At 47.6% G+C, this 18464-nt stretch overlaps 1 protein-coding gene across 1 annotated transcript in view; it reads left to right on the top strand.

The window, feature by feature from the left end:
* Positions 1-14390, top strand: part of LOC103807776 (hydrocephalus-inducing protein homolog) — a gene marked incomplete at its 3' end in the record, with an annotated part of 38528 nt that extends 24138 nt beyond the window's left edge. Inside the window, exons 9-11 of the mRNA XM_009080523.1 lie at positions 1534-1705; positions 9478-9564; positions 14260-14390. Coding sequence (XP_009078771.1) covers positions 1534-1705; positions 9478-9564; positions 14260-14390 — 390 coding nt within the window. The remainder of the gene's footprint in view (positions 1-1533; positions 1706-9477; positions 9565-14259) is intronic.
* Positions 14391-18464: the final 4074 nt, after the last annotated feature.

Raw genomic sequence — 18464 nt, 5'->3', positions numbered from 1 at the left:
TTCCCCTCAAAAACAACCAGGTTTCCCCACAACTAGCTTCAACCTGATTTTCTTTTCCAATTACATTTGCTTTCATGCCACTTTGAGCCCTAGACTGACCAGGACATTTTGTTCTTCCTTGCTTGCAGTCTTAGGGATGGTCATAGCTCCAAGGCCACTGTCTTGCTGTCAGAGAAGCTTTTGAGGTCTCAGAGCAGATCTCTCTTCATGAGAGAAGGCAGTGCAGGACGCTGCACTGGGATGGGACCCAAAAAGCCCTGGATTGTCAGAAGGTCTATCCAGGAGTTTGCTCTGTCTCCCTCCTGCAGGACTTTCTGGGATGCGATGGTGGAGTTATTGACTGTTGATGGAAGTTGAGTTGAGTGTTGTTCATCTCAGTGGCTGGAAGTCCTCCTCATGCCCAGCACTGTAGGTTAGCCATGGAGAAACATTTCCGATTGCGCTCCGCAGGGCGCCAGCCACAGCAAGTATTTTTGGTGCTGGTGACAGCGTTTGCCCGAGGCTCTGTCTGTGTGCAGCTGGTAAAGTCCATGACTGTATTTCCTTTCCAATTGTGTTTGAAATTGGCTGGGTCATGATCACTGCCCTGTTTATACTGTGCTGCCTCGATTTGCTCCATGTGGAACTTCCACTCGTCCACCCAGTCGTCACCTGCCAGAGGGACTGGAGCATGAAGGGAGGACAGTGATCTGCCAGCTAGGAAGCAACTGCTCTGTAGCAGTGCTCCCTTCTCATCTCCTGGTTGTGAGCTTTGAACACTAGAATGATTTCTGCTGCAGCTACCAAATAAGGGAGAGATTAACTGTGCCAAAGGGGTCTGCAGAGAAGGACAAAAGGAGGAAGAAGAGAAGGTTTCAAGGCTTGATGTAAGGGTTTGGATTTAGAGATGCTGATCCTGGCTTCTTTACTGGATGATGATAGACAAAGTCCCCACCTCTCTCAGATCCTCTGTTTTCATGCATGTTAAACATTTAATGTCACTGAAGAGATGCAATGCTTGAATTTATTAATCTGCTTTCAAAGTGCTCAGGGATGCTCTGGTGGAAGGTAATGTAGGGAACAGAGCAGACAGAGTTTGTTTAAACCTGCAGGTCCAAAAGAGAAGAAGCAAAAAATGATGCTAGTAACTTGCAGCTGAAACCCAGCTTCTTCTCCTCGTCCCAGAGAAGCCCTGCAGTGTGTCCTCCTTGATCTTTATCTGCCTCCCCTAAGCAGCCACCTGGTAGGAAAAGCCAATTGAATCGGCTGGTGGATTCCCCCTCAGTTGTGGCAGTGGCTTTGAGCCAGGAGGCTCTCTTGAGGGCTGCTGGCTTTCAAAACCTCTCCTGAGTTTGTAAGCATGGAGTAAAACTACCTGCCAAGCCAGTGAACAAGAAGTGACTCTCTGATCCATTTGGGGCCCCATGGCTTGGGATTTTTGGATCTGCTGCTGCTCCTCCCCGAGTGCCTTGCTGCTCCTGCACTTACACTTATGTCTGCAAATATGTGGCTTATTAAACGATCTGCTGGGTTTGTCTCTCACGGTGGCTGCAGGCTGTGTCAGCAGCAAAAGGACAAGGTGGATGATTTTCTAAAGGAATGCAAAGTAGACACCAGTCACCAAGAACACCTTTCCCTTCTCTTCTGCATCTTCCAGAGAGAGAGGGCAAAGGTGCAAGGAGATCCCATGCTGTCCTCTGATGACATTTGCACCATTGAACCAGTGGTAAGCAATAGCTGAGAACCTCCCTTCCTCCTCCTCCTCCTCCCTGAATGAGGTCACTTGACAGATTCCTGCCTCAGCTGGCTTGATGTGCTGAGAGAGGAAAAAATGGATTTTTGGTGAGGCTGGGAGAGTTTGTTGCAAAAAGCATTTCTGCCCTGCAGGCTCCTGCTAGGTGGCAGGAGCCTGCCTAAGGCTGAGCTCTGCTGCAAGGGTTTGACATGGAGAGTGCTCGGTGTGTGTCCTTGCAGTGTCCAGAGGGATCAGCTATTGTAGGTAAGAGTGTACCTTACATGTGGTGTGTGGGCATTAACAGAGGGTGTTGGAGGTCACATATTGACCTAAGCATGCAATGGTTCTCTGTGGAAAGGAGGCCAAATTCAGCCCAAAATTAATCATGGAAATGCCAATCCCTTCCTGTAACCTGGACTTATATCATGTCTGAGCCTCCCTTCCAGTGTCACCTGTGAGCCTCAACACAAGGCTGGTGGGTTTAAATGGACTTTTTGTCTTCTACTGCACACAGGTACAGGAAACCTTTTACTTTTCTGTTTATGCAAGCAAACCCCCATGTCCTTCCATCAACCAGAGCCCTGATTCTCAGTATTTGCATGGTGTGAGATGAAGAATGCCTGCTGTCTGTGAGCCTCCCTTCCAGTGTCACCTGTGAGCCTCAACACAAGGCTGGTGGGTTTAAATGGACTTTTTGTCTTCTACTGCACACAGGTACAGGAAACCTTTTACTTTTCTGTTTATGCAAGCAAACCCCCATGTCCTTCCATCAACCAGAGCCCTGATTCTCAGTATTTGCATGGTGTGAGATGAAGAATGCCTGCTGTCTGTGCAAAATCCGCCTAAGGCTGAGCTCTGCTGCAAGGGTTTGACATGGAGAGTGCTCGGTGTGTGTCCTTGCAGTGTCCAGAGGGATCAGCTATTGTAGGTAAGAGTGTACCTTACATGTGGTGTGTGGGCATTAACAGAGGGTGTTGGAGGTCACATATTGACCTAAGCATGCAATGGTTCTCTGTGGAAAGGAGGCCAAATTCAGCCCAAAATTAATCATGGAAATGCCAATCCCTTCCTGTAACCTGGACTTATATCATGTCTGAGCCTCCCTTCCAGTGTCACCTGTGAGCCTCAACACAAGGCTGGTGGGTTTAAATGGACTTTTTGTCTTCTACTGCACACAGGTACAGGAAACCTTTTACTTTTCTGTTTATGCAAGCAAACCCCCATGTCCTTCCATCAACCAGAGCCCTGATTCTCAGTATTTGCATGGTGTGAGATGAAGAATGCCTGCTGTCTGTGCAGTGCAAAATCCCTTCTCATCTTGGAGTAAACCCTAGAATAATCCCAACATCTGCTTTCTTTTAATAGGTTAAACTATTTTTTTGTTTGTTTTCAAGGAGGGGGATCATGTTCGCTTCTTGGTTACTCCCGTAGCCCATCTAAGGCTGAGAGCTGCCAGTGTCAACACAACATGGTTTCACACCACTGTAGCTGACAGCAGCATGATGTGACCAAGAGCTTGTGTCAGAGCAGTAGGAATATTGTAGAGATTGGGAGCTGATCAGCTGAGCATTAGGAACATCCTGCAGTGTGTCAAGCTGGTTTTGGAGTATGTCCCTTGGCTCCTGCTTCATTACAGCAGGACTGTGTCTCCACAACTAGCTTAACCTGTTTCTCTGCTCCTGAAGTACACTAAGGTGAGGTCCAGAAGTCTGGCTGACCACAGTACAGAGTCCTGGTACTCCATGTAGTGATGGACAGGCATAAAGTGTGGCCTGGCCTCAAGTCTTGAGTGGAAACCTTTCCTAAATGGCTGTGTTAATGTTACACAGTTTGCTCTAGGACTGAATATAAGTGGGCTACCACAGGGGTCTCTCTCCTTCAGTTTTGTCCAGCATTATCAATCTTTTGATTTCCTTTAATGCCATTATTTACGGAACAGTTGGTTTCACATTTGGAATTTTGCTCCTGTCTGTCTTCATCCCACCCTGGCATATGGGTGTTGTACAACAAATGATAGTAAATATCTTCTCTTTATCAAATACAGAATCTAAAAATCCACTGCCACTGACTTCTACAACCTTCTGGGGGGTGATGGCCCTGCAACTTTTAGCTTGGACAGAAACCCTCCTTGTGCTGGAGGTGCCCATAAAGCTGGGACCTTGCTGCCTCTGATCTTCTGGCCCACAGCTGCTCTCTTCTTCCTACCCATCACCTGTGGTGTCTGGGAGTACCCTATAGAAATAATCAAAGCCTCGTAACAAGTGACTGGAGGAAATAATTGCTTCGAGATGTTAGGCAGCTGGTGGAGGGATAGTAGCCTTGGAAAGCCTTTCTGGGTTTGTGCAGAAGCTCTGCTGTGTAAGTGGGCCACTAGCTGCCAGTATTGCCAGGTGCTGCTATCTTTAGAAGATGCAGCAGGTCACTGTAGTCTGTAATGGGTTAACTTGCTGGTGAACATTGTAACAAAAAAGAGAAGGCAGGGATTTTTGGAATCACCATGTGACCATGAACATTTTGAGCAGCCATCCAAGCCTGTGGGAAACAAACCGTTATGCAACTCTGACTTGCCGACTGCATCTCAAATTGTGTTTTATTTCTGCAAACACACATGATGGGTCAGCAGAAGCAGCTGTGCTAGAAGCCCAGGTGGCTACCAAAGGAGACAGTACTTGCTTTATGCTGCATCCTTCCCACCACAGCTTAGCTGTAAGTCACACTGCAGACACGTGGGAGCTGACTCCTTGGAAATGGAAACCAGAGCAAAGGGAGGACAAGGATTTGTTACCATTGCACTGACCTTGACGAGTCATCACTGTCCTGTCATTGCCTGGTCATGACTCCCCAGTGTTATGTGTTAACTCTGAGCCAATGGAAGTGGTCTCCAAGATGGTTGGGTTATGGATCTGCTGCTGTTGTTGATCCTGAGGTTGGGCCCAGAAGGAAACGGCATTGTTTGTTCCTGCAAATCTCCACCTCAGCTGGGGAAACTGGTCCCCATCCAAAGGAGAGGTTACTGCCAAGCACTTCAATGCTTGGCAGAAGACACCATGTCCAGTGGAAGCTCTGGTCCATCCTACAGCTCATAGTGAGTTCAGTTATTTATGGAAAGAGGCAGATGTTTACTTTGGCACTGCCTTTCTGAGTGTCCTGAACTAACAGGCTGCGCTTTGGGTGTCATTGTGGTGCTTGTGTTGCCAACTCTGTCTTTGTTTTTCTGTTTGCTCTGAGCAGTGATTTCCTTTCCATGGATTGCTTTCCCCCTCTGCCAGACTAAGGAGGCAATTTAGCCAAACCTTGGTAGTATCCAGCTTTTCAAGACCAACTTTTTCTTATCCAGGCTGATGGAGATCCAGCAGATTCTCACCATTTAGGGGCTGAGGGAGGGGAAACAGGATCTGTGTGTGTTTACACTTGGGCTCTTGCACAGAGATCACTGCTGTAGCTGTGAGTCAGTGTGCTGTCCCCTCCTGTATCACGTTGCTGGATGCTGTAGCAAAGCCAGGGCACAACAGCTGGAGTTTTTCTGCTGTCTCATGGTATGTCCACTGTCTGTGTTTCATGCCACCTGCCCGTGGCAGCCTTGGTCGAGACTGATGTTATGCCAGAAGTGCTGCACTGTCATGTTCACAGCTCTGCCTGGTTTTATTTCTGTCCTGGTTAGCAGTAGTTTTCTGTGCTCTGACTCAGTGGTCATCCTACAGATAATGTGGTAGCCTGGACAGACTGCTGGCTCCTGAGGTGTCCCGAGGCTCATACCCATATAACAGTAGCATGCAAGTGTGGATAATGAGGCATATCCTTTGGACCAGCAGTTCTTTTTTTCTCTGTGGGTTAGCAGGCATATAAGGAACCTCTTCAACTGCCTATTTTAATTTCCCAGGAGAAATATCTCACAACATTTTCTAGTTTTATAGTCTGACATACTGCAGTAATGAAGAGAGAAATGGCAAAAGTTTCCCACAATAGTTGTGTCATTAAAGAATTTGTTTTAGCCACAGAATAATAGACTAAAGTGTAATTGATGATTTCTTCTTGCCCTCCACCTTTGGAGTAAGACACCCTGGCTTACAGTTTCCCTGACAGTACAGGGAAGCTCCCTGTGGGTGTACTGCCAAAACTTTCCATCCAAATACATTGAATCCTGCAGAAGGGTGATTTAATCTCAGGAGCTCAAGAAACTCAAGCCTTTTAACTGGTTTTCTTAGGAGGGAGGATATGAGTGCAGGGCTCCAATATTCACTGCTGCAGTCAGGTTTGTTGCTGCACGACACATTAGGGGCTCAGGCATGCAGGGTATCAGTCTGTCTGGCTGCCAGAGCTTAGAGGGGGAACAGGTAACTTTGCCAGCCTAGCCCTGCTCACCCACAGCTCAGCTGGCAGTGACCAGAGCAGAACAGCTGATGTGGGCACAGCTCATAGCAAGACAGAGGTGTCACGAGCATCAAGCATGGGCTGTTTCTGACCTCCCACTCTTGTTCCTGCCTTCTGGCCCTGCATCACCTTCCCAGGTTCCCTTCCCTGTCACGTCTGTCCATATGCTTGCCTCTGTGATATATTGCTGTTACTGTGCTCCAAAACAGTGGGGTAAGATCACTGTGTCGGCTATATTTCTGTCACAGATGTGCTGGCCTTAGCGTTCATCAAATCCCAAAGTCAGCTAAACTCACTCAGCTAGAACAGCACACTGTTGTTAGCAGATGCATATTCATCAGGCCAATGGTTCTTTTTAATTTTCTTCCTTTCCTGCTTAGCTTCATTTTTGCTTATGAATTGTATTACACTTGCTTCCATTAACAGAAGATGTATTGCCTCTGTCAGACTCTGAGTAATAACTGAACTGCCCCAAAGTATCCACAGGGCCAATAGATCTGATGGCAGCACATAAAATAGACCAATGAGTACCATTGGCTTGAGATCCAGCAGGAGTGAGCAGCCAAACAGCACTTTGTGAGACAGTTGACCTGAAACACTGGTAGTGCTGCATTAGGCTCCAAGAAAGTTGTTTTCTAGCCTCAGTGGAAGGAGGGATGCTCTCTGAGTCTCCCAGGAGTGATTTAGCTCTGAGACCTTGTTCTTGTTTATTTGGACTTGGCTTTAGAGCAGCCAGTGTTGTGCTAAAGGATGGCATGGTGTAAAATCTGAAAAGCAGTGTCATATTTTACACCAAGATCTCCAAGTCTTGCAAGAAATAACACAATCCTAGAAAACTGGTTGCTCAGTTTACGGTAGGCACTGTCTGACAGCCAGCACAAACTCTAAATTGCCTTTCTGTGGTAATCTGGCTGTGCACAGCCCTGTAAACCTGATGGCAGATCTACAGTCAAATCCTGGCATCAGTTTTCACCCTCCGCATCACTGCTCCTGTCCTGTCTCATTCAAATACCTCCTCCCCGGTTTGCTGTTTGGCATGTGAGACTCTGCAGAGCAAATGGAGACTTTTCCTTGGAGTGATGTGGGTGGCTGTTCTGAAATTGGGGCTTATTTCATTTCCACTTGTTGCTGAACTCCCCTCCCTTTTCCTGTAGGTGTGTGTTTTGGTTTCAGGATGTGCTCTTCTCCCCTGCTTTATGCCCTTTTAGAAGATGAAGATTTCAAGCATAGTCACTGCTCTTAGCATTTCATTAATGCCCTTCCCCAGCATATCAGCACAGATTGTGTAGCTGACAGTGCCAGTAAGCCTGGCAAGGCACTGTTTGCCATGCAGGGCTGGCTGCAGCTCTCTGGGCAGAGGCCACAGCAGCTGGAGGACCAAACACTGCCACTGGGCAGCTCAGCCCTTGCAGCACATTTAAGAAGTGCAGAACACTGGGGAGCTGAGGGGTGTGTTCAGCTCCAGCTGTTGGGCTTGAAGCAAAGCAAGCAGCTGCCTAGTGCTTCCCCCCTCCCTGGGGAGGGTCTGCCCTGGGTGAGAGCACTGAATTCAGGCTGTTAAACATACAGTGAGCAGCTGGGTGATGAGCACTGATGAGTTATTAGACTCTAATTAGCTAAGCCAGGAAAATTGATCATCCAAGTGTTTCTTCTTAGTGGTTGGCTTGGGCAAGCTCCAGGTATCATGGCAGAACTGACGTTGTTTGGAGCACCCCAAATGCTTTTATTCCAGTAAATCCACGACTACTCTCTGGATGCTGGTGAGTCCATGCAGCATCCTGATGGGACCTGAGAAGTCTGATGTCTCACATGCTGACTGTGGGTTGCTGTGGGTTCTGTAAGCAAGTGTGTTGTCATATAGCAAGGCTTCATCTTCATCCAGTTCCTTGCTGGGTAGAAACATCTGACCTGGAAGATGTGTTTGCTCTAGGTTTTGCGTAGAATCCAAGTGAATTAATTCCTTCAGACCTTCCTTTTCTTATTATTAGTTTGTAGGTGTTTGAAACAGTTTTTTCCCATCCTGTTCTTCCCTCTGTTCTGTTGAATCCAAACAGGCTGTGCATTAGGGAATTGTTTGCAGCTGCAGCCCAGTAGCTTACTATGTCACAGCTCTTTAATTTGGAGGGGGCTGTACTTTGAGCTCTAAGTGCCAAGTTGATGGGCAATATTATAGTTATTTAATATTTATGGTGCGGGACAGCTGAGGGCTCCAGTTAGTTCAAGATTCTTGTGGACAGACTAGTGAGGATACCCAGCAGCAAGCAGAATCAAAGCCTCATTTTGTTGATAGAAAGAATAACTGTCCTTTTTGTCTCCTTCTGTAAGCTACATTTTCCATTCCTTGTGGAGTGTTATTACAGTTGTCAGAGGTGCATGCATTTATGTCAACAAATGCATTAAGAAACAGTTGTAATGCTGCGTTTGAGAGGATGTAAGTGGTGCCTTTGTTTAAATCAATTGCAAGAAGTGAGACCCTTTAGTAAGATCCTCCAAAAATGCATGACAAGGCTCCCTGGGACTGAGTGTCATTGCCAGGACTCTTTGGGAGAGAAGCAAAGAGAGAAGACTCCAAGGAAGCGGCAGACAGTTACAGGCACACTGGTAGCCCAGCCTAGACTTAAACCCCTGGGCAAGAGCATGATAAGAAAAAGAACTTGCTGGTTGAGATTGGTGTGGAGCTTTAAGCAAGTCCCATCTCTTCTTGTGGGAGCCTGTGTTCAGGGAAACAAGAATGACTGCACCTTGCAGAGAGAGATGGGATGCACACGAATCTCCACTCCTGTGTCAGATCATCTGTTAGCTGGATGAGAGAGACTATGTGCTGTCTGACTGCTCCTGGCACAGGGCAGGAGTCAATGGCAGGAAGGAGTCTGTTCTCCATTGATCCCCAGGCAGGAGGGCTTGTTCTGCCAGGTGCTGAGTGCCCTGACTCACCAGAGTACATTAAACTCTCACATGCATGTACAGAGACAGCATCTTTGTAACTAAGGATGGAAAAATTAATTTGATTTGCTCAATCTCTTCTGGTCAGGAATAAAGTGGTCATGTAGGCATAGTGGGACAGGGATGTAAGGGAAAGTTTGGAGGAGAGAGGGCCCTTTTGCTTAGACTGGCTGGTGCTTCAGAAGTAATCTTGCTGAATTTGCTGGAGTGTAAGCCAGTTTGGTTGCTTTGTTATAGTGCTAGTTTAATGAAATGCCTCTTCCAGGTGCCAGTAAAGGTAAGGAACTTACAAAGTTTTTTTGCAGCTGCTTCCAAACTCTTGGTATTGTTGTTAAGTGTTGCTTTCTCCTTGCTCATCATTGATGCTCTAGGTAAAGGCTTATAGGGCTGTGGTAGAAAACAAGAAATGTGATGTTTGAAAAGAAATGGTTTGCTGTCTCCTGTTTCAGGAGGGAGAGATCCATCCGAGTTCTTCGGCTGAAATCACTGTGATCTTTAAACCCCAAGAAGCCCGAGTCTATAAACAAGCAGCTCAGGTACAGTGCTCCTGCTTCGCTCACCCACAGTGAAGATGAGGTGCAAATGCTCTTCCAGCCCACTGGGCTCCTATGTAATTGTTGGGAAGGGTCTGTGGTCAGCAGGGCAGTGATGGCACATGTCCACTGTCCCTGTGGCTTCCAGGGGATCTCCTGTGCAAGGCTAGGGCTCAGGATGCCTGGGTTCTGGGTCACTGATCCTAGAAGAGGCCAAGCAGTGCAGGGATAAGTTTTCATGCCATGACTTTGCCAGCATTTCTCAAAGGCCAAAGAGCTACAGAGCAGAACAGCTTCAGTTGAATGAGCACTAAGCCCCTCTAGACATTGACCATGGTCCTTATATGAGGATCCATCATCAGGAAGGAGGAGCTGAGTTAGAAATGTGCTTCCTGATCCTGGATCACCTCCCACTGCCCAGATGCCACCAGACTGGAGGTGACTGAGCCCTGAAAATATCTGTGGAAGGACCACCCCTAGGCAGCACCTGCCTCTCTCCCTGTGGGAATTGTCACCTTGCGCCTCTGTCTATGGAGCATCCGTGTGGTGTTGCACTGTGCTTGCTGTGCTCAGCAGGGTGAGCACCTCTCTGGAAAGCAGAGTCCCAGCAGTCTGCTGGACAAGCTTTATGCTCGTCCTGTCTTCCAGAAGTGCTGTCAAATCCTTTTCTGGGAGCAGTTCTCATTGACCCACCCAAGTTACACTATCCCAGAGGTGATGGCTTTGCTGTGCTAGCACAGGGCAGGGAACACTCACAGTGCACAGTGTGGTTCAGGTTACCTTGTCCTTCCTCTCTGTCTCTGCAAAGTGTTTCTCAGGAGTGGGAGATGGTTGTCAGAACTCCATCCAGGAAATATTCTGGTTTTGCCCATCTAAGAGGAAGAGGTCTGAGGCCCATGGTCCTCCAGCAGCCAGGCTCCCATTCTGGAGGGTACTGTAATCCCTAACTCAGCCACTGTTGCTTTCCTTCCAAGTGACGGATACAAATGTCACAGAACAGCTTTTTATTTAGGCAGTTTTTATTTAGACAGGGTTTACTCGGCAAATGCCATCTACAGTAATTACTCAGGGCTTGTGCTAACAGACTGTCTTCCTGCCACCAGCTGCAGTTGTTAGAGCTGTGGAAGGAAAGGATGGATTTACAAGTTGCTCCCAAGGGATTCCTTTCTCAGGGGCTGTGCTCTTGGCTCTGGGATTTTGGATCTGGTGGTGGGGGTGTCCAGCACTTTGCTGCAGGGATCTCTGGGGGTTGAACCAGGAGGGATTCTTCATGACAGAGACATAGGGAAACTACCTGAATGCAAGCCTTGAGCTGGTCTGGGAGTTAGAGGAACCAGAGCTGGGCAAATGATGTGTGTTGAGAAAGAGGAGCCTGCTCCTGAAGGACCCTGCTGGGCGGAGAGGAGAGCTTGACTCTTCCACTGGCCCCTCAGAAGAGGATCTCAAGGAGGTCATTTAAATGATGCACCTCTCCCCCATTCCTTACAGACCAGAGCTGATCCAGTGGACAGGGTGGAAATTGTCCCAGTCATGGTCCCTGGGTCCAAAGGGAACTGAAAGAAGAAAACAGCCATCTTTGACTGGGAAGTTGTTAAGTTTTGCTTCTTGATCCCTTCAACAAGTGTGACTGCTTTCCTCAGTCATTTGCCTGCCAGTCCCAAACCCCTCGGGATGAGGATTTGCAGACAGTGTGTGCCCCTTACTGGGGATATCTGGAAGCTTTTTCCCAGTGCAGCACTGTGATACGAGTGGCTGCATCTCCTGTCCCACTGGAAAATGGCTTTGCTGGCATCCACTTGTATTGCAGATCCCTCCATAAATTGCTTGGCAGATGCTTCTGGATCAGGTGATTTACAAAACTGATCAGGTCTGGGCAATGGGCAACACCAGCAGTGAAGAAGTTGGAAATTTATTCTTGGCAAATATTGGAGCTCCAAATTAATTTAGTTAGTCAAAAATCCCAAATGATGGTCACTCCTTTACTTCTTCATGTCCTGCATCATGTGAAACTGTGGATCTCTGTTTATTGATAGAGTCAGATGAGAATCACATTCAAAGCCAGTCACAAAACAACAGGGACACTCTGTGAACAAGATGCTGAGTGCCAGAAAACAGCAGAAGTTGAGGACTTTGGTAACAAAGTCCTGTGCTGTTGGGCCACCTACACCCTGATTTATTTACAAGCCAGGCAGCAATGCCAAACCTTTTGTGAGCTTTATGCTTTCAGCTCCTCTGAGTGCATGGGAAGGAAATCAGAGATTGTTTTAAACTCAGAATTGCTATTCCCGGGTGAAAACTGGTGGCTCAATTTGAAACCAGCCCAAGGGGTGGATTAAAAATTGGAAGCCAGCCCCAAGACATATCTCCTGAGAGAAGAGAAGGGTCCTATATCTTTCTGCTGGAGCATTAAGAACTGGTCCCATGCAGCTCAGTGTCAGGGACTAGCATTGAGGCAGCCTGGAAAATGCAAGGTGTTACCTTGGGATTTGTAGTGAAACAGCAATCTCTCCCCAGGCTGTGAGACCAGGCTGCCCCTGCACCTCACAGGGGAAGGCCTTAGGTTCCAACTCCGCTTCAGCTTTGAGGACCTGGACATCAGGAAGGTTTTGTTGGAGTAGCCCACAGCTATAAGGTAAGCAGCAGGGTTGGGGTGGATTCTGATGGCTCCTGGGGCAGCAGCGAGTCTTGTGGACCTTTGGAATTTCTGGCAACTTGGACAGTTATGAGCAGAGAATATTTGACATGCTAGTCAAATTTGGGGGGTTTCACAGAATATAGATAGATCCTTTTGCAGGGGTCTGAAAGGTCGGTCTGTTGTTCATGAAACCCCAATCCCTGCTTTTTGACACCCTTGGAGATCAGCTGGGAGGCTTCCTGCAAAATAATCCCTTCGCATATGAAAGCAGCACTGGGTCAAGAAGCTGAGTGTTCAGAGGCTTTTGTTCCAGCCTCTGCTGCAAGACACCTTTGTGCTCAGGCTGTTCAAAAGCATCTGGAACAAACCAACTGCATTTGAGCTTGAGTCCAGGGCAGTTTTTAGTCAAGTGCCTCCTGCCTATTCCTGGGAGTTGGAGAGCTAGGGAGTGCTTTCCCTTGGTGACCAGTTTCTCATCACGCTTCAGCCTTGGTGCACCTCTGGTTCTAGAAAGAGCAAAGTGTTTCTGGGAAGGAAGCAAAGGAATTTTCTACCTATTTGCCTCCACCCCAGTGGTGTCAAGTCTGCAAAAAAATAAAAATAAAAAATAACAAAGAGCAATGGAAAGAGGTAGAAAATGAGGCACTACATCATGCCAGACACTTTTCAAAAGCTTGGCTGTGGCAGGGAAGGATGCACTGAGTTGTTTTCTTACCAAAAGATTGTGCTCTCTATGCATTTTTGATGCTGATACCTTATTGTTTCTCCCTATCAATTTATTATTTTCATTACATGAGAAAAGGTGAATGAGTAGATGATACTGTTAGTGCTGTGCTAAGCAGCTAGACTGCAGGTAAACTTCAGCTGAGTGTAAGATCCCCCAAGTGCTAGTTGTAATGAAGGTGTAAAATGCATGAGAGGAGAGAGCAGTTTTCAGGTTTCATGGCAGAACTGGAATACAGGGATATTTTCAACAGCAACTACAAAGTTAGAAAATGAGGGACATCCCTCTGCTTCTGCCTCAGTTGCTCTGATGGGTTTTGCAAGGCCAATAATTAGGGAAAGGAATTCCAAAGCATATGGATAAGTCCATGGCAATGGCAGGGTTTCCCCTGCAGCAGTCAGGACCATGAGAGCTTTGCTGTGGGTGGGTTTGTCATGCCTGACTGCAGCTGATGCTCCTGGTAGATGGGAGCGTTTCTTGCCTGACACGAGAAGCGCTGGATCTCATCAAGTGCTGTGAGATTGTGTCACTTGTTGGAGACAGTAGATCTCTTGAGTGTTCAACAAAATACTGCTTTCCTCCAAATTTGTATTTTCTTCTAAATCATGGTGAATTCGTAAGGGATGGCTGTGAAAGTTGTGAGAGAGCTACTCTTTGGAATAGGTGGAGCTGGTGTGCAGCTCACACTCATCCTTTCTTGGCATGTCTGAGTGAGAAAAGACTAAGAAACTATCAGATTGAAGAAAAAACACAATAACCCAAAGTTATAGCAGAGCTGGGGAGAGCTTCTGGAGCTGGTGATAACACTGTCCTGAGGTGTCTTCTACATGCAATAAACTGAATGCAATGGGAGCTGAGTGTGTCCTGCCCTCAGTGGGGTTGGGCACACCTGGAGCAGCAACAGCTCTGTGGTGATTCACTAGTAATGCTGCAATGCCCTGCCTTGCTCTTAGGGCTGGCTCAGAATGAACTTGGTGATGCTGAGCAACTCCTCTATGCTGCAAGTTGCAGTGGACTGCTCCATGTCAGTAGGATAACCCCAGCATGACTCTGGTTATGTGAAGTTAGCACTGCTTTGCATGAAAAACCCAAAGACAGAACTTGTCCTGATGTATTTTTTTTTACTTCTGCCTAGCACAAGGCATCTTCTGTCTTTTACACGTTTTAATTGTTTAATTAGAAAGCAACTCAGCCTTCTGTAAGAAAGGAAGATTCCCCATATATTTCCATTTTGCTTTCTTACTGCTGCAGGTGATCCTGTTTAACAAAGGACCTCTTGAGGCTGCTTCCAGCCTGGTCCCTCCAACTACAGCCGTGGGTTCGTACCTTTATCCCCCAGGAGGGCCTCATTGCACCGGATGGGGTCCAGGCCATCCAGATCTCTTTCAGTTCCACCGTCCTGGGGGAGTTCAAGGAGGAATTCTGGTTCAGTGTGACTGGATCTCCTAAGCCTGTGACCTTGGCTATCAGGTGAGGAGGGCTTTGGGAGCTTGGTGGGCATATCTGTAGATGTCTCTGGGTAATCATCTCCCACCTACCTTATTTTGTGGTGGAGCAGAGAAGAAAAAAAGATGTTTTATGAGGTCTTAGTCTTGGCTCTGATCCTGCATCCCCTTAGTGTGGGGATGCCTGCTGCTCTGTGTAGGTACCCAGGAGCCAGAGTGACTCCTTCATACAGGGATCTCCCTCCACCTTGGGCCATGGCAGGCAGTGGGATGGTATTAGCTTTGGGCAGTAGTTGGTCTGGGATATCCCACCTGAACACTCAGCAAGGCTCCCAGGGCCTTGGAGATGGGCCAGCCTGGGCAATTCTGTGCCAGAATCACTGTTTTTAAAATTCTGTGTTAATAATCCATTTCAAATGGGCAGCAGCAGCCTCACATCATCTCTCATGCTGATGCATGGGGACAAGCTGTCCTCCCAGCTCTTGTGCAGTGAGTACTCCTGTACCTCCATTGCACAGCCAGGAAAGGGCTGATGTGGGAGACAGGGAGCTCTGCAGCAAGCACTGTCACAAGGACTTGGGCATCATCCCATGGGCTGGTGCCATTGGAAAAGATAATCCTCACCCAGCAAAGGGGAAAGGGGGGAAAAAAAGGTGATGATAGGAGAGGCAAAGCTCAGTTCTCAGGATGATGGCAGCATGAGGGCTTGTCCCAGCTAGTCTGATCCATAGGATGGTGGAATAACGTGATGGAGGCAGGAAAGCTGGTGCTGGGTGTTCTGGAGCTTTGGAGCTGTCTGTGTCTGGGCTGCTGCTGTTGGGAGGCACTGGATTAAGGCAGTAAAGAAATGAAAGGAATCTGCAGTCGATTTTACCAATAAGATAAGGAAAATGGATAAAAAAGAACAAGAAGGTTATTACTTTGCAAGAGAAGAGTGGTGAGTAGGTCTGACCTCAGTAGAGAAACAATTATGCTGGCTTGGTGTTTGGAGGGAAAGTGCTGCTTTTTTTTTTTTTTTTTTTTTTTTTGGAAATCAAGAGGGAACATTTCACAATCAAATAATTTATTCTCCTCTGTCCCTCCCCCAAACTGGTCACGGGATGCTATTGCATAAGCAGCTTTCTCCTTGAGCAAGGGCAGGTTTCACTTACTGAGATGTGTAGAGCAGAGCTGGTAGCAGTCCTGTGAATAAAATAGAGGGCACAGTTCACTGTGGTCCTTGATCTCTAACTAAAAGACAGAGTGGGCATTGACTGGCAACAACCATTCATGAGTTTTGTGCAGCATCAAGTGCTGATTTCAGTGGATGTTGGTGACTTGTGAGGTTTGGAACCTGTCTGCTGAAATTAAGGACAGGCAAGGCAGTGTGATGAATTCAGGACACCAATGTTTGGTTGCTTAAACCATCGCTCTTGGCTATGTCAGCTGGTGCACTGGTGACAAGCTGGTCCTTTCCTCTAAGATTCATCTGTCCACTGTATAGAACTGTTGCTGCCTTTTCAGTGGATGGTTGGGGCTCCTCTGGATTCATGCCTCAAAATCCTGCATGTAATGATTGTGTGGGTCAAGATCTCCTGAGAGAGATCCTCCACGCAAATACCAGTTCCAGCTAAGAAACAGCAAAGCAGGAAACCTGTGGCTGGGAAGGCTAATTACAGTGAATCCACCTTTGTGGGGACACCTCTGTGTCCATCACATCATAGATGGGGAAACTGAGGCACAGAGCCATCTCTGGGTGTGTTTTCAGGGTCCTTCAGCAGGCCAGCAGCAACTTATGGGCATGCCCTACCTGCCTGGGTGTGTTTTCAGGGTCCTTCAGCATGCCAGCAGCAACTTAGGGGCATGCCCTACCTGACAGGGTGCCCTAAGGCCCATCAGCAGCTGTTGGCTGCTGACCATACTGCTTTAGCTGCCTCCTGTCCACATGGATGCTGTGCTGAGCACAGGGTGGCGAGTTGATTTGAAACCCACAGTGGCTCTGTGGGTGTGTACCTAACCCTCTACTTCAGTGAAGTCTCCTTTGGTGAGTGTGCCCTGGGCTTGGACCACAGTGTGAGAGGTCTGCGTGTTGCCACCATGGAGCACTTGAACATAAGAGCATCTGTCACTTGTGTTGCTCTACAACAGCCTCTTCAGGGTGTTAACACCAGGGCTGCTGGTGGCTTTGGCAGCATTTTGCCATCATGAGATCAATTTGGGCCAAAGGAATAGAAAGTCAGTATTTTCAAATGTCCCTCATAGTCTGTTCTGCTCCAACCTCCCAATGCTTAACAGCAGAACAACTGTGAAAGTCCTTGTCCCGGGCAGGCCCAGGGGATGAGACTGCAGAGAAGGGAGCTTAAGCCACATGCCAGCCTGCAGCTGCTCTGGGCACATATTCTTGTTGCACGGCAAGAACACCATTTTCCCACCTGACTTTTAGCATGGAATGTTAGTTACTGCCATGAGGGTACCTCATTATCCTCAACCAGGTAAGATGCCCCAGCAATAGCTCTGCCTCAGGCACCTGTGTTCTCAGGGTTTTGTCTTCTTCATCACCAAAAACCCAGCTCTGCTGACAGAGCCAGTGGCTGAGCATCCAGAGCGTCACCATTGAAATGCAGATTCCAGTTCTCCATCTCAGGCTCACAAAAGGCATTTTACTGAGATGATCTACAGTTTAAATGTGAAATCAATTGTGGATTGATTGAAGGGCCATTATCATTCTGCACCCAGGATGCTTCTATGTTTTCATGCTGTTCATGGACTTTTTAAGAAAACTCATTACCTTTCCTGAGCTACTTCCTCCCCTCCCTGCATCACCGCTGAGCCACTTCTTAGTTTCCTTTTGAATAAATGAACCAACAAGAAAGGCACCAGGCAGAAATATGGTTCTGTAATAGGAGATTCATTCTGCTTAATCTAATTTCATTCCTAAAGCCTCTTCAGCTGAAGGCAGACGTTGTATCTTTGCTTTTTTTAAACTATGCTGCTGACTATTGTTTACATCTGGTGATCTCAGTCTTGTTTGGGATTGTGACATCTGTGTTTGTCCTTTTTGTGCCCCTCCTGCCTCCCTGCTGGAGTCACTGCTGGAACTGGTAGTGGTCACTGTTCATGGGCACGGAGAAGCTCTTGGCTGTGCCTGCAGTTAGTTTTCCTCCCCATCTGTGTTCCAATGACACTAGGTTAGCAGGCCCTGGGAGATGTCTTCTCCCTGCAGAGCTGGTCAGCCAAGCCACATGTCCACTGCAGAGCAGGTTGTGGGCTGGTGTCCTGACTTTGCAGAACATCCCCACCAGGTGTGGCTGTATCCCTGGCTTTCCATTTTGGGACACCAATCTCAGAGCTAAAATGGCCTCAACCCTTGCAGGCAACAGTCACAGCCAGTGTGCAGTGTGGGTGTGATGTCCCCACTGGTTGGGTAAGATGAAATGTGGTTCCTAATTGCTGATCTCTGAGAAAGCCTCGGGTCTGTCTGCCTCCAGTGAAGTGAGCTGTGATTTGTCATGTGCTCAGTCTGGTTGCCCAAACCAGGAGATGCCTTAAGGATCCTGCCAGAGAAGCTGCACTGAGGTGCCTTGCATCATGTTCTAGTTCCCAGTTCCATCCTCCCTTTCGTTTACTGTAGCTACTCCTCAATGACAACTCACTGCTTTTGTATCTCGAAAGTGGTGTGAGTGTTGGCGGAGTTAACAGGGAATTTTATGGCTTGAATGTTCAGAGTGAATGATTGGTCTTGGTGCACATTCAGCAGTGAGAAATAGCTGGTGCTAGTTCAGGGCAGGTGAGAGAGCTCCTCCCCATTAGAGAGAGAAACCCATGGCTAAGAGTGAGCATTCACAAGGCTGCAATCTGGGATCAGCATCAAAGGGAACTAAGTGACGATTAATTCCTCACTGAGCTGCTCAATGAGCTGTAGTTCAGATAACAAGGAGCTAAACTCCAAGCACAGTTTTATCCTACCAGGATATTCACCCTAGGAATCATGAGATAATTGGTGCCTAAATGGATATTTATGTCATTTTCCTAGGCTTCCCCCCCCCCAACTTTGTCCTGTCATATGATTAACACCTCCTTGGTGCCCATGACTTTCAACCTGCGAGTTCCTGAGGATGGC

The sequence above is a fragment of the Acanthisitta chloris genome, unplaced genomic scaffold (assembly GCF_000695815.1).
Source record: "Acanthisitta chloris isolate BGI_N310 unplaced genomic scaffold, ASM69581v1 scaffold268, whole genome shotgun sequence".
In the NCBI taxonomy this organism is placed as follows: domain Eukaryota; kingdom Metazoa; phylum Chordata; class Aves; order Passeriformes; family Acanthisittidae; genus Acanthisitta; species Acanthisitta chloris.
This window is presented reverse-complemented; position numbering and strand designations above follow the sequence as displayed.